The following is a 16,417-nucleotide window of genomic DNA, read 5'->3' on the forward strand; positions in this document are numbered from 1 at the left end:
TGATGCTGTAATTTTTGTAGAGTATATCATTAGTTTCTTATAAAAATCAGATCCAATCTTGATGGTGTATCCTCTCCCATAATTCTTTTATTTTCTTTAACCAACTGTTTTAACATATTTTCTGTTATATTTTCTGTTATTAGCTCCATCAGTCTATACCACTAGGTTTTGGCACTGTTCCCTGCATCAGTTCCTTCCCAATCAACCTCTCTACAATTAAAATCACTCACTAGCAGCAATCTATTTCTCCACTCAATTATCTTCCTTAGCATATCTAGAGACTCACTCAAAAACTGTTCATACTCATCTCTATTCCATTCACTGGTCCTTGGTGGCATGTACATCACTACTATGTCTAGCTTTTCTCCATGTTCTTCCACTATTTCCACTCCCAGTATTTCCACTTTTGTATTTTCTAAATGTACCCTTTTTGCATTTACCTTTTTATCAGTCATAATTATCACTCCTTCAAACTTTCCTTGTCTGTCTTTCCTCCACACATTATAATCTTTCCAACCAAGCACATTTGCATCAAATTCACCCTAATTTAGTTTCAGCAGACATACCACCTTGGCTTCTTTTCCCTAATACAGTCACCAAGTTCTAGATTCTTCATTATCAACCCATCCACATTTGTACACATTATCATATGATCCTGAGTCTTCTTAATCACTTCCTTATTTGCCAGGTCTACCAAATCATTTTGTACTTTTCTCTTTAGTCCTTCTTTATATACCACTTTTTGAGTTTCATGTCCTTCACTCAAAAAAAAAAAAAAAAAAAACTCTTTCTCTCTAATCTTTTCTACTTTTTGTTTTTGGCCTCTTCCAGCAATGTTTTCAGATTAGTTCTCATCGGAGTTTACATCTTTTCTTATCATTACTTTTTTCAGATTTTCATCATCCTCAACCAATGTGCTGCTCCCAACACTTCTTTTGCCACATTTTCATTTGTAAATTTAACCCAGATGGGTGTAATGTTAAGTTCTTCTGTTTTTTACTGGCCTACTCCTCTTACATCCTCTATTTCTTGTTCCCAGTTTCTTCATTCTTCATTTATCTTAGTAAATAATTCACTGATCTTGGTCATCTCTTCGTTCTTCTTAGCCTGCTTTGATTTCTGTCTCCTCCATTCCGAAGATGATCACACATCTATTACTTTCAGTTGTGTTCCCCACGACTGCCTCCTTTTTTGCAAAACTTTCACCGCCTCACTTTTGAAGATGCCTCTTTGTTTGTCTGAAGTTTTTATATTTTCTTCACTTTGTTGTTTTTTATTTCTCTCAATTCTGACATCTCCTCATGCCCTTTAACCACCCAACCTGTTTGTTCTTGCAACTGTTCCAGAGCTGTACATATATTCTTGGTCTTACAGTCATTTTCACTCAATTTCTTTCTCAATTATACATTTTCCTCTTCTAAATTACTTATTTTCTATTTGACAGGTCTCTCCTTGGCGGTACTCAGCTCTTGCTCATCTTTTATTTCACCTTTCTTTGTCTTTAAACTATCACTTGTCATGTTCTCAATTGCCACTTCCATCTTTGAAATTCTAATCATTAATGCCTTTACTAACTCATGCATGTCGTTTTTTTTTTTTTTTTTTTTTTTTTTTTATGCGAGGAAGAAGGAACCAAAGGCCATGAGCCCGCAGTAACAGTTCCCTCCAAGAGAAAAACAAAATACAATAGAGAGCCAAATTCAAGATCCGATCATTTTGAGATGCCTGGACACACTGCGTTTGAAAGACTGGAGATCATAGGCAGGAGGAAATACAGACAGAGGGAGACAGTTCCAGAGCTGACCTGTTGCATGAATGAAAGACTGGGAGTAACGGTTAACTCTTGCATTAGAGAGTTGGACAGAAAAGGGATGAGAGTTTGCTGCCAGACGGGTGCTACGCGCCCGTCGTAGAGGTGGAGGAATGCAAGCAGACAGTTCAGAGGAGCAGTGACCATTAAAGTAGCGATAGAAAAGAGATAAAGATGCAACAGTGCGGTGAAGAGACAGAGGTTGAAGGGAGTCAGTAAGAGGAGGAGAGTTAATGAGACGAAAAACCTTTGACTCCACCCTATTGAGAAGAGCTGTATGTGGGGAGCCTCCCCACACATGAGAGTTGTGCTCCACACAGGGGCGGATAAAACCCCTGTATAGAGTCAACAATTGTGCAGGGGTAAAGAAAGAGCGGAGTCGGCTTAGCACACCCAATCTCTTGGTTTGATCATCAAATCCCTTGAAATCACCATATCTGTCAACCATATGCAGCTCCACTCCACCTCCCCCACCTGCCATTTTCAGCTTTCACCTCAGCTCCCAAAGAGCATCCAAATGTTTCAATTAAACAGGTGAATCTGTCCACCTTTAACTTCAATCACAGACAGTTTAGAGATGGAATATCATCCTGCATACTAAAATTTTGGCAAATTTTCGGGAGTCTTCCTGCAGATGCATGTCGTCTGTCTTGTTTACATCCCTCTGTGTGTGTGTGTGTGTGTGTGTGTGTGTGTGTGTGTGTGTGTGTGTGTGTGTGTGTGTGTGTGTGTGTGTGTGTGTGTGTGTGTGTGTGTGTGTGTGTTCTTACCTAATTGTTCTTACCTAATTGTATCTTTACAGGAATGAGTCAAGCTCGTACTGTCCCGTGTCTTAAACCATATTTATCGTACATATCCTTAAATTTGTGAACTGTTTTGGCACACACTATTTCATTCGGTAGTGCATTCCATTGATCAATTGCTCTGTTTGGGAAACTGAATTTCCTTACGTCTTTATCACCTCTCTTCTTATGCAGTTTTTTGCAGTGTCCTCTTGCTGATGCTTCTCCATATGTTAAGTAATCATTTATGTCTATTTTCTCCTTTCCTGATATGCACTTATATAGCATTATCATGTCACCTCTTTTCCTTCTCTCCTGTAGTGTTGGTAGATTCAGTTTATTTAGTCTTTCTTCGTAGCTTAGGTCCCTTAAGCTTGGTATCCATCTTGTTGCGGCCCTTTGAACTTTTTCAATCTTGTCTATATGCTTTTTGAGATGAGGACTCCAGACTACTGATGCATATTCCAGAGTTGGTCTAATGAATGATGTTATTATCCTTCTTAGCATGTCTTCATTTATGTATGTGAATGCTATTCTCATATTTGCAAGCAGTGTATACATGTTCCGTACCTTCTCGTTGATGTGGTCAGCCTGAGATAGTTTGTAATTGATAATCACACCTAGGTCTTTCTCTCTTTCTGATGTGTATAGGGTTTTATTTCCTAACTTATAATCCCAATCAGGTCTTTTTCCACTTTTACCAAACTTGATTACATGACACTAGCACATTGAATTCCATTTGCCATGTACTACTCCATTCATGAAGTTTATTTAATTCTTCTTGTAGCTCCCTACAAGAGTCTGTGCTAGTAATTCTCCTTTGTATTTTTGCATCATCTGCAAACATATTCAGATAGCTCTCATTTCCAGGGTTACTGTTTATATCATTTATATACACTAAAAACATGGTTGGTGCCAGCACCGAACCCTGTGGTACTCCACTAGTCACTTCTCTTAGTACTGTCCTCATTTCTCTTTTTATGAGAAAGTCTTGCATCCAACAAAACAGTTTGCCTCAAATTCCTCCTTGATGGTACAGTTTCCATAAAAGTCTTTGGTGTGGTACTGTGTCAAAAGCTTTCTTGAAATCTAAATAGATACTGTCCACCCATCCTTCCCTTTCCTGTATTGTGTTTGTTACTCTGTCATAGTAGCTCAACAGATTAGTAACACATGATTTTCCTTTTCTGAAACCAAACTGTCTTTCTGTTTGTGTGTGTGTGTGTGTGTGTGTGTGTGTGTGTAATTCACCGGGTCGGTCAGGATCACTTACTTGATGGTTGTGATCGTCAGCTTTTACCCTCCCGGAAGGGAGCTGAGAGCTCATATAGTCCGATCTAAGGGCAAGGCTGTGACCTTCACACACGCACACACCCGTCCCCTTGCTCAAGGGGGACAGTAACCACCCACTTCGTCAGTGAAACTTTTCGCAACCTGAGCGAGGCGCGAACTCCCGTCCACCAGTTGGCAAGCGAGAGCGTTACCACTGCACCAGTGAGCGGTGTGTGTGTGTGTGTGTGTGTGTGTGTGTGTGTGTGTGTGAAAAATCTCTCGGCATATAAAAGTACAAAATGTATGGGGTGTGCTTATTATGTCTGATTTTAATATACAGATCACAGTATGTTATATATGGCTGTATCAGTTATAATTCTTGTCACCTACTTCACAATCAACTCTATTCATCAGTTAGTTGCTACGTATAATCCAAATTAAGAAGAAGGTATTAAAAAAATTATACTAAATGATATTCCACCATCCTAACCTAACTTCTCCAGAGGCAGAATAATTTAAGAAGAGACAGGATGCCCCAGACAAAATTTCCTCTCCTCCCGGGCACAATGAGGTACCACAGGCTGTTTCAATAAAAATGGTGGGTGGTGGGGTTGCAAGTTCACTAAGCCAGTACAAAGACAAAGGTACCATTTCCCTTTCAGTAAAGTTTTACATTACTCAATTTAATGTGCAATGTTCTCTCTCCCCTATCCTGAAGCAGATATTACAGCCAATTAAGTAAGTATTGAGACTCCAGGTGTGCACAACTATAAAACATCAGGTGATGATATAAAATATATTGCATATTTTACTTCTGAATACGGTATATGCATATATTAGCACGCCTCTTACATGGACATATATGTAAATGTTACCATATCTACATTTCCTTTATACTCCACATCATATTGTGTCCCATTCAGAATCTGTATCTTGGCCATGAGTAACATGCAATCTATATGAATGTATCATTTTATATTTCCAGCTTTAGGCATAGATTTGAGAGCTTGTTACCTGAGACTCAGCAGTCCTCCTATGTGCTACTTACTTTCAATGTCACCACCAGGGCACTATCATCCACTTTACATACTGAATACATGCTAAGGCTGCCTCATTCAGGAATGGTATGTTTACATGATATGCCAGTGAATCTCTGGGAAGACCAGCAAAGTCTATTGTAAGAAAATTATAATCATCAAACTCTTCCCTGCCCCATCCTGGGAATGAAATCATGTGCCTTTGAACAAAAAACCACTTCTGTAACCACTTAGCTACACATTTCAATATAAGATTAAAATATGGATGCAAGATCAACTGGTGCATATAGTTTATTGCACTGCACCAACCTGCTTCTTATACCTGAATATAATCATAGCATTATATTGATTAAAAAAAACATTACCATATTTATACATCCACCTCAGTTTTGACTGTCAGCAAAACAGTTATGACGAAATACTGTTATGAAAAATGGGAGACCAATATTAAAAAGCTATGCTTTTTTAGTCTTCAAAGAATGAATGCAGCCACCACTCCATATTAAAATATCACTCTACTCATCAGATCTACTAACTCAACAAATATATAAACACATTTCAGGTTACTACATATTTTCTATTCCAGCAAACCTGGAGTGACAATACTTTACTAAATGGCTGTATGTCCAGAGCTACTACTGCTTAAAACATATAGTATTATATTCTGTTTTATTCGGCTATATTCTTCTAACAAAAGTTTATGAATAATCCTTTAACAAAATGCTGGGTTAGTATAAACTTATTACGTAACTCTTCAAATTGGTTTATCACCATAACAGCTTAGCTTAGCCTGGAGATACTATTGTTATGCAGCCATATACTATACTTTACTACATATTTACAACAATCACTGCTAAAAATTTTTGTAGATATCTACTCTAGAACTGGTTATTTATATACAGTGTCTGTTTTGTTACTCAATGAACTGGATTTATCAGTCTGTCTATGAAAAAGCCGCTTACTTATACCGAGTCAGTGGTGGCACCAGTTTCAGTGGAATCTGGTGCACTCTGTGTACTTTCATGTGAGGGTATTGGCTGGGTTATGAAAACAGATGTGTGTGTTTTGTCTGCAGTTTCCTGATCACCTGTGGTTATAGTTTCACTGTGTGTGTGGAATGTAATCCCAGTGTTCACTGCAGAAGCTATTGCGGTTTCAGATACTGAAGTTTGAATTTCATCTGTGTTTTTTATATTCCGTGTGGTTTCCATTTCAGATGATGCAGACCCAGTTTCAGCTGAGCTCTCAGTTTTGGTAATACCCATGCTTTCTGTTTCACTTGTTACTCTCATTTGAGTAGCAGTTTCTTTTTGTGGTGAAATATTTGATTCATCTGTAAAAGTAGTTTCACTACTTACAGAACTTTCTGTGTGTGATCTGCCTGTAATGCTCTCTGAGGTAATAGTAGTGTGACTTGTGACTGACACATTGAAAGTGTTCCCTGTTTCATTTGTAAATAATGAATCTGTAGTGGTTCTAGAGTCACCGGTAACCATTTCATGTGTGGCTGGTATATTTGTGGTGGTTTCTGTTCTGGCTGTCCCTAGTTCACTCGTGGCTGCTATATTTGTGGCTATCTCTGTTGAGCCTGTTTTACTTGTCATTACTGTGTAAATATCAGTATTTGCAGACATTGTAACTGTTACCGTTCGGTCAGTGGTCATTCCTGTTCCAGTAATTACATTCTCAGTGGTTGCTATGCTGTCACCTGTGTTTCTCTTATTCGTCGCCATTATAGTTTCAGAAGTGGTTCCTGTCTCAGCTGTTATCTCACTATCAGTACTGGTAAGGACAGGTAGTGTAGTCTCCCCTTCAGTTATGTCTGTCTCCTCAGTCTGAGTGTTATGTGTGGTATCTGTGGTGGCAGCTGCTGTTCCTGGTAATGTTTCACTAACAATTGTGGATTTAGGTTCAACTGTGGTATTTACAATTATTAATGGTTGTTTTGTGATAATAGTTGTGGGACTAGATGTTGGGGTTGTGGTAGTGGTAGTAACAACTGTGTTAGGAATGGGTGTAACTGTAGTAGTTGTCGATGAAGTTGATCTGGCTGTTGTTGTCGATGATGTTGTCTGACCTGAGAATGTTATGAAAGCCATACATCATTTCTTACTACTTACATCATGCACCTTATACTATGAACACCATGCAATATCCATTCCTTTAACATTGTCTTAAAAAAAAAAAAAAAAAAAAAAATCATGCACTAAAATCTGTGAAAACTATTTTGTTCCTACCTTCATGCAGATTTCCTCAGTTAAATACTATTATAAACTCATGTCCTCTTGATCAAAAGCCAAACTCTTGAGTCTTCTTCGTCAAAAGGCAAAAATCTAAAGTCCTCTTTTATGAAAAGCCAAACTCTAAAGTCCTCTTTATCGAAAGCCAAGCTCTAGAGTCCTCTTAATCAAAAGCCAAACTCTAAAGTCCTGTTTATAAAAAGACAATACTCTTTTACTCAAAGCTACAGCATAAAAATCATGATTTATGTTTTATTTATAATGGCCTCTCAAACAATATGGGTAATGTGTTCTGAGAACATGCCAGGTTCTTCAATATTACACTGCTGAAACAATTTTTTCCCTTTAAACAATCTCATTGATTCTTATTTTCCTGAAATAAAATCAACAGTGTCTCTGAAAAATTCTGAAATATCTATACAGTCAGTAAATCTTTGGCAAGTCACCACATCAGAGATTCTAGACTTGTTGACTTTGGATGTTTTCCACTAGACAGCAGGGAATGAAGTAATACATTCTCATTACAGCAGTTATTAATGGGATAAATAATTTCACAACCCACTCTTTCACATCTGTTCCCACAAGACCTGCATCCTAAGCACAGTAACAAACTGTACTGTTCGTATTGTTTATAAAGGCTCCAACAAGGTTCCATGCATCGGCCTTGGCCATCTAATGGCGGCTTTCCACGCTGATCGATCTCTGGCATATACATATACACACACACACACACACACACACATATATATATATATATCACCTCCATCATCCGGACCTCCTTCCCCATCCTAAGGCAGGGTGAGGAGTAGCAATGTCCAGACAGCCCAAATTTGCCCAATCCAATGGGCCACGCTTCCATTCACTCATCATTCAAGCCCCTGGAATACTGGTTTTATTGGATACGCCAAAAACATTCACCACGTTCTGTAGCTTCACATAAACGTATCTGACAGAGTCACCGGATGCTGACACGTTAAAAAGGGGTGCCAAATCCCTGATCATGCACTTCTCCTCACAACAATCATCCAGCCAATTCAATCTCTTGTCAGTTCCCTAGCCTCACTGACTTCCAAACCTCTCTTCCTCCGACACTCATCCACCATATCTCTCTACCTTCTATTTGGCCTACCTTGCCCTCTCCCTCCTTCAAATTCGCTCAGATATACCCTTTTCACCACTCTTTCGTTATCCATTCTCTCCACATGACCATACCATCTCAGTACACTCTCTTCGATTCTGGTGTCCACCGACTTCCTCACTCCACATCTTTCACGAATCACATTATTTCTTATCCTGTCCACCCTCTGTACTCCACATAAATTCCTCAGCAGTCCCATCTCCACTGCTCTAACTCTTGACTTTTCATTTTCATGCCATATCATTGTCTCACATCCAAATGTTGAAGCTGGCATTAATAGTCCTTCATGTAAGCTTCATGCAGCTGCAACACACAAGCCTCTGTTTCTTATCAAGGCCTTCTTTGCACCAGTTAGTTTTCTTCCTTGTGTCACTCAACTTTCCACTTCTGTTGCACATTTTCCTCTATTTTCTATCACTGTACCCAGGTGTTTGAACTCTCTCACCAATTCCAGTCTCTCTCACTGTAACATTGCACTGGGAGTCACCTTCTCTCTCACTAATCATCACTTTACTCTTTTCTAAATTTACTTTCAAGGCATGATGCTACCAGACATCAGCAAAACTCTGCACTACCTACCAAGTTCTCGTCTGGTATTTGCAAGCAGTGCTGCATCAACGGCATACAACAAATCTGAGATAGTCCATCCATCACCATTCATAACCAGCGCCATCCCCCTCTCCATTACTCGTGTTTTTACTTCTCTCATCACCTTATTCATATATATATTGAACAACCATGGGGACATCACACAACCTTGACACATGATCACACCGATCGTGAACCACTCACTTCGATGCCCATTAACCCTTACACATGCTTCACTACCATCATAAAAACTCTTGTCAGCACCTAGCAGCCCACCACCTACACCATATATGCACAAAACTTCCCATAATCCTTCTCTGTCCTCTTTGTCGTATGCTTTTTTCAGATCCATGAATGCCATAAACACCTTATGGTCCTTCTCACAAGCATTCTCTACTATCTGTCTCTGCAAATACTTAATCCGCACATCCTCTGCCACTCCTAAAACCACCCTGTTCATCATTCACTACGACTTCTGATATCTCTCTTACTTTCATTATAATTATTTTCCCATACACCTTCCCTACCACACTCAGTAAACTTATGCCACGATAATTCTTGCACTCACTTCGCTCACCTTTATTTTTGCACAGAGGTACAATCAAAGCCTTTTTCCACTGCTGGCACAGTTTCACTCATCCATGCCTTCTTACACATCTCCAACAAGCACTTCATTCCACTCCCTCCACTACACTTAACCATTTCTGCATACACCTCATCAACTCAGCCGCTTTCCCATTTTTCAGCCGCTTCACAGCACTCTTCACTTGTGCGAGTGTCATGTCTCCTGGCACTGCACCTTCTCTGCAGACCCCCAAACCCAATCATGTTTACAGCCATTCTGCTCTCTCTGTTCCCATTTATCAGGCTTTCAAAACATTCTTTCCATCTGGTCCTTACTTCATCCCCATGGATTAATCTACCACTTACATCCTTCACAGCATCACATTTCTTTCTGCTTTCACTTCTACATTTCCACACCTCTTTCCAGAATAACTTCCTATTTTTAGAGTAGTTTGCATTCATTTTTTTTCCTAGATCATCATTTACTTCCTTCTTTTTCCTCTTCACTAGTCTCTCTACTTGCTTCTTGTTCTCAATATATTCAGTTCTTATTTCAACTGAACCCCTGTCCTATAACCACTTTATATATATACACTCAATCCTCGGCTATCACTCGCAATTGGTCCCGCTATGGCTGCGCCATAGCCGAAACCGTGATAGCCGAATTGAAGAACTTATGGTAATAATTCTAATTGGTACCCTTTTTGTACCACATATTTATATGTAATAGTCTAAAAATGAGCATGTTTTATGATGTGATCACGATTCTTATAAATACCCCTCACAGTTGATTCACTGATGTGATATTTCTTCCCCACACTTCGCTTGGGTTCACCATTCTCTATAAGTTTCACATTTCCAGTTTATCTGCATAACTTAGGTTCTTCCTCTTCTTTATTTCCCCGCCAGGTGCCGCAGCATTATGTTGGGTGATGGTAAGGGGACGGGGAGGGGGTATGTTGGCCATGGTCATATCATTAAAAAGGTTATTGTTCTCGTTATCACTGTTCACGGTCTGAGGGCGTGCACTTGAATGGTTTGGCGGGCAGGAGACTCGGTCGGGCGGCCAATCAGCGCTCGGCTGGCGCTGACGTCACACGACCAATCACAGAGTGACGCTTTTGTTGGCTGGGCGGAGCACTGGAGCCTGGCCTTTTTGAAATTTTTGAACATTTGCGGTGCACGATAGCAAGCATTTAGTGCATGATAAAGGTATCTGGGTAGTTTTATATACAGGCGTGATAGCGAGATACGCTATAGCGGAACCCGTGATAGCCGAGGGTTGAGTGTATATATATATATATATATATATTGTGGTAGGTGGGGGTGCTCACCATCCACTCACTCAATGTAGTGCTGCTCTCGGATGTCTGCCCTTTCCTCTCCCCCATCCTTCTTTCCATCCATCCTCTTCTGTCTTTCTTTCCTCTTTCTTCTGCCTGCAAGTGACTTTACACTCTCTCTTGTGTCTTTCCTTCATTCTTTCCTCTTCCTTCTGCCTGTGGGTTACTCTACACTCAGTGACAAGCCAAATGGTTTCCTGTACACCAGGAAACCATTTACTACGCTGGGTAGTAACCATATAACCAAATTTTGGCTCCTGGTGGTTTAATGGGTAACAAAAGTGCTCCAGTCGAATTGAGCCGGTGAAGGTTTACATCCAAGGGATGGTTGGGGTTTATTGTTCCCGTAATGCCACTCAGGGATGAGTGAGGCTGGGCACTCTCATCTTACATGCCAGGACCAACTTTCCTAGCCCCAGGCTCCTACGCTCCTCATGGGGCACCGTAGGATTAGATGATGGATGGATGGATATATAAACAGTATATATATATATATATATATATATATATATATATATATATATATATATATACAGTATATATATTAGTGGTAGGTGGGGGTGCTTACCATCCACTCACTCGATGTAGTGCTGTTCTTCCTTCTTTCTTTCCTTCCTGTTCTGTCATTCTTTACTTCATTCTTTCCTTGTCCTACTGCCTACGGGTGACTTTACACTCCCTCTTCTATCTATCTTTTCTTCATTCTTTCCTCTTTCTTCTGCCTATGGGTGATTCTACACTGAGTGACAAGCCAAATGGTTTCCTGTACACCAGGAAACCATTTACTATGCTGGGTAACCATATAACCAAATTATGGCACCTGGTGGTTTAGTGGGTTCTTACTGCACTTCAATCAGACTGAGCCGGTGAAGGTTTATATCCAAGGGGTTGTTGGGGTGTATTGCTCATGTAATGCCACTCAGGGTTGAATGAGGCTGGTCACTCTCATCTTAAATGTCAGGACCAACTTGTCTAGCCCCAGGCTCCTATGCTCCTCATGGGGCAATTTAGGACTGGATGATGATGATATATATATATATATATATATATACACAGTATATAAAATGCTATATTTGCTATTTAATACCTGGTAAGTTAAACTCAAAATCTGAGTCTGAATATCTTAGTATTGTACCTGTAAAGATATTATGTACAGTGCATGATGGAAAACTTACGGAGATCAGTACAAGTGGTAGTGTTCTCCAGGTGGAGGTGGTCTGGACATTCACAACGGAAGCGCAAATCTTCATAGGAGAACTTACATTCATGGGAACATCTTGACTGGTTGTTAAGGCACTTGTCCAGCAACCCTGATAGAAAACAGTCTTAGAATTACTGTCATCTTGTACAAACACTAAATTCTAGGTAAATCTCAAAGTAAACCTGGTGCATAGAACTTCAGCCAATCTATCTATCTATCTATCTATCTATTGCCAGATGCCTCAATCCCGTTTGGGGTGGCCACAAACAAATCGCCTTCACGTCACCCTGTTCCCCGCCATTTCACTGCCCTGCTCCCAACTCACACATCCCTCTCTCATATACCTCTCTACCCCATCCCTCCATCTCATCCTTGGCCTCCCCCTCCCTCTTCCCCCCTCCACCTCACTCACATACACTCTCTTTGTCAGTCTTTCACCCTCCATCCTCTCCACATGGCCAAACCATCTCAGTGTGTTCCTCATAATGTGTCCTATCACATCCACATCCACACCACAACGCTCCTTTACATCCTCATTCGTCAGCCTGTTTCTCCATGTGACTCCACAGGCTCCTCTTAAATAACTCATTTCCACTGCTCTCACTCTTGACTTGTGTCCTTCCAACAATATCCAAGCTTCACTTCCATACGTTAGAGTTGGTATCAAAATACTGTCATGTAATAACTTTTTCACTTCCATGCTCACTTCCCTGTTTCTTAAATCACTGCTTTCAAAGAACCAGCAACCTTGCTTCCCTGCTGTACCCTTTCAAGCACTTCACCCTCCAAACCTCCATCCTTACTCATCACACTACCCAAGTACTTAAACGTACTCACATTTTCCAATTCCTCACCATCCAACCTCGCTGTACATTAACTGACTTCACCTCTCTCAGCCAATGATGCATAAAATAAACACTCCAGCATTAACATACTGAATACAGGCATCAAGACCCAGTAACTTAAACAGGTTATTTTCAGTACCAATCTTACATTCCTAAATCATATACAAAATACTCAGTCATACCCATATTTCCAAGTGCAGCACAAATGAAAGAGAAATGTGATGTAGTAAGAGTTTTAAACTTTTGACCATGAATTATTAAACTGAGGTACATTAACATACACTGTACCTCCTTCAAAGAAGCCTTGCTTTGCCAAGGCAAAGATGCTCGTGTATCCCAGTGACTGTGGAGCAAAACTACTCATATACAATCATGCTAAGCATGTTCACAATTATAGATTAAATGAAAAGCATATCCCTCACATGACTGTCATTAACCAGTGTCTGCAGGGCAGTGCTTCAATTTTCCCTGCAATATGACAAATCCCATCAACCCACAGCTCCCAGTCACCAGCAGCACCGAAGCAAATGGTCAAGGCAGTGGTTAAAAATACCCTAGGGCATGGGGTTCCAAGAACCTGTCTACAATCAGGCCCCATGTGGAAACTGAACCTTGCATTAATCAGTGATGGAAACTTTGCAGTTCATCCTCAAGAACTAATACATGCTCATATTTCTTAGTGAGGTTAAAATGCTAGGTGATGTATTTATTATCTGATGGTAAAATACACTTAAGTATGCTACAATGGCAAATAACTAACACCAGCCCAGCAATAATGAGCATTTTTAATTATAAATAAATAAATGTAGGCATAATCTTTCCTAAATATGAGACAATGATGAAGATATTCCAAACATGTGCTCCAAAATTACTTAGAAGATGAAGAAGCATCACTTTATTAAAGCACTGATGGAGCAATGAAAAACATAAAAAAAGAAAATATATTTGTGATGGCAGACTTCATTATAAAAGCAAGAAAGAAGAAGATGGGTGCAATCACCGCAAAATATTTTGGAACGGGTACCAGGAATGCTACTGGGAGCAAATTAGTGCTTTCCGAAAAGGAACAATTGTTGGTTGAAGAATGCCTTCCAAATGAATGAAGGAAATTAAGTTTGAAAAACATCAAATGGTGAAATATAGAATGAAACAAACTTCATCCTCACTAATAAGCAACATAATGAAAAAAGTATCTTCACTGAAAAGAATACACATAAATGCAGACAGTGAATATAGAATGATAAATATTTAAGTACCACTAGACCTTAGGAAGGAGAGTGACAGGTCAATTCAGAGGCAATGGCCAACCCTTGCAGCTGTGAGAAAGAAAGCAGTTGAATTAAATCTATTGTGCAGAATAAGTACACTCTGCTAACAGATGAAGCCAATAAAAACACTGGGCAAATAACGTGAATGCTTTGTAAGAACAGGTAATACAACAGCACTAGAAGCAGGAGCTAGGAATCCAACTAGACCACCAGTAAACTTTTGGGATGTACAAAGAAATGAAGAAACAAGTTTATTATAAGATCATACTTATGTAAGATAAGGAAATTTTAGTCTTGAAAAAGAAGAACAGAGGTATTGGAAAATTTGACTTGAGCAATACTGAATAAACACTGGGAAAAAAAAAAAAAAAAAAAAAAAAAAAAAAAAAAAAAGCACAGTCTTGGCATATGTAGAAATCAAGTGTTCTGCTCTCATAATCTACCTTAGAAGAAACAAATACTGGTTAAAAAAAAAAAAAAAAAAAAAAAAAAAAAAAAAGGCATCAAAATAGCTGCAAAAATTTCAATGATTCCTGAATCTTCATATTTTCAAAAGAATGTCCATCATTCTTGCTCATAATCATCCTAGCTGAACTGTCCCCTGCCCCCCCCCCTCTAAGCATGACTCACAACATATACTGTATCTGTCACCTCAGGAGTTTGCACACCTTCTCTCCTGCCTCTTATTTTAACAGTACTCAGTCTAGTTACTCTAAATACAGGACAAAGTTTCCTTATCTAAGTGCAAGTTCTGGTGGTCCCATGGCTAAGTCATCCAACAGAGCACATCTGCAACCCTTAAAGAACACACGTGTAAGCAAGTGCAAAAAGAGGAACTGGAGAGAGGGCTTTTGGTAAACAAAGTAGCTAACATCATGATGAATAAAATGTTTCCATCCTAAAACAGAAAGGTATACAATTAATGTGTTGTTCCTCCTCAAAATTATGAATCACAAACCTAGAACCTGGCTCAATCCCTTGAAAGAAGGACGGAAAAGGATAATGCTAGGTATCACATATCCAATCTCCACATTATGCCTATGAAGTGGAGAGTCCTGAGGTTTAGCTACCATAGTTCAGACCTTTTAACAGTAAGTTAAAGGTCTGAACTATGCAACTGGTGGCACTACATGATCAAAAAGACTCCAGTCACTTTCATGGATCTAAATTCCTTCTTGCATGGAACACACTCCTCACCATGACTGGTGTCTCATACCATTAAAACACTAAGCATCTGTTGAGCACCAAGCATCTACATATTGTAATCACTTTATTTAAATACATCCTGTCTTTAGCTGAACATATAACAGGCAACTGATCAGGGTAATTGAGTGGGATGAGAGAGAAATGAATGGAAAAGGCAGGCAGAAAACATGTTAGAGAGATGAAGTCTGCAAATAAGCTGGACTTGGATGGAACAAGATAACAACCAAAATGTCTGCAAAGAAGCTGGACTGGGATGGAACAAGATAACAACTAAAATGTCAGCAAGGAAAAAGATGGGAGAGATATTCAATATGCAGTAAATTATTTTCAGGCTGCACATCATGAAGAACATGTACAGTATAGTTTATTGTACATCAATACAGTATACAACATTAATGGTACTAAACAATGCCATAGGTAATTTAAGACTGTCACAAACAGATCAGAAATCTATGATGCAGCTGCTGAAAGTAATGTCAGTCAGTAATGAAAACTTGCTGGGACTAATGAAAATGATTTCTTTCTCATTCTGTGGATTATCTAAACATGATTTCCAACCACTGAAAAATTAGGATAACTCTTGATGACTCACGATCGACAATGATGGAATCTGGTAGCACCTTTATCCTGTTGAGATAGATAAAGCCACTGACCACCTTACTCTGGAGGCGTTCTCTTACGACTGTTTGATTGAGAGGCGGTGTTTGGTGGGATGAATCCTGTACATTGAAGTATGTCCATCCAATCCTCACTGTGATCATATTGGTGGGTCTGGTGGAGGGAATGCAAATTAAAATGGAATTCAAGAACGGATGGAACAGGTTGGTTCAATGGACACAGCATTCTATTCGGGGGCAAAATGAAGAGAACAATGATTACGAATCAAGAGAAAAGGACTGTAGAGATATATGAAATTTCAACAAGTACGGAAGAAGGTAATGATATACAGTAATCCCTGTACTTTTCGGACGCCCACTTTCCGGACTCCCCACTTACTGGACATTGTGGGCCTGGACCTTCGGAACCAAAAAAAATAAAAAATAAAAAAATAAAAAATAAATATCCAAATTTTTTCCCACCCGTAATTTGAAATTGCCACGCAGCGCCAAACAGCTGTTTACAC

At 39.5% G+C, this 16,417-nt stretch overlaps 1 protein-coding gene across 1 annotated transcript in view; it reads right to left on the reverse strand.

Annotated features, from left to right (window-relative positions):
* The window catches only part of LOC145401301 (uncharacterized), a 459,641-nt gene that overhangs the window by 76,183 nt on the left and 367,041 nt on the right, over positions 1-16,417 (reverse strand). The window contains exons 12-14 of the mRNA XM_080273632.1: positions 15,887-16,065; positions 11,950-12,084; positions 6,388-6,777 (exon numbers count right to left, since the gene is read on the reverse strand). Of these exons, the coding sequence (XP_080129758.1) occupies positions 6,388-6,777; positions 11,950-12,084; positions 15,887-16,065 (704 nt within the window). The remainder of the gene's footprint in view (positions 1-6,387; positions 6,778-11,949; positions 12,085-15,886; positions 16,066-16,417) is intronic.

The sequence above is a fragment of the Coenobita brevimanus genome, chromosome 6 (assembly GCF_032717465.1).
Source record: "Coenobita brevimanus isolate Jiangsu-jjx chromosome 6, ASM3271746v2, whole genome shotgun sequence".
Classification (NCBI taxonomy): Eukaryota; Metazoa; Arthropoda; class Malacostraca; order Decapoda; family Coenobitidae; genus Coenobita; species Coenobita brevimanus.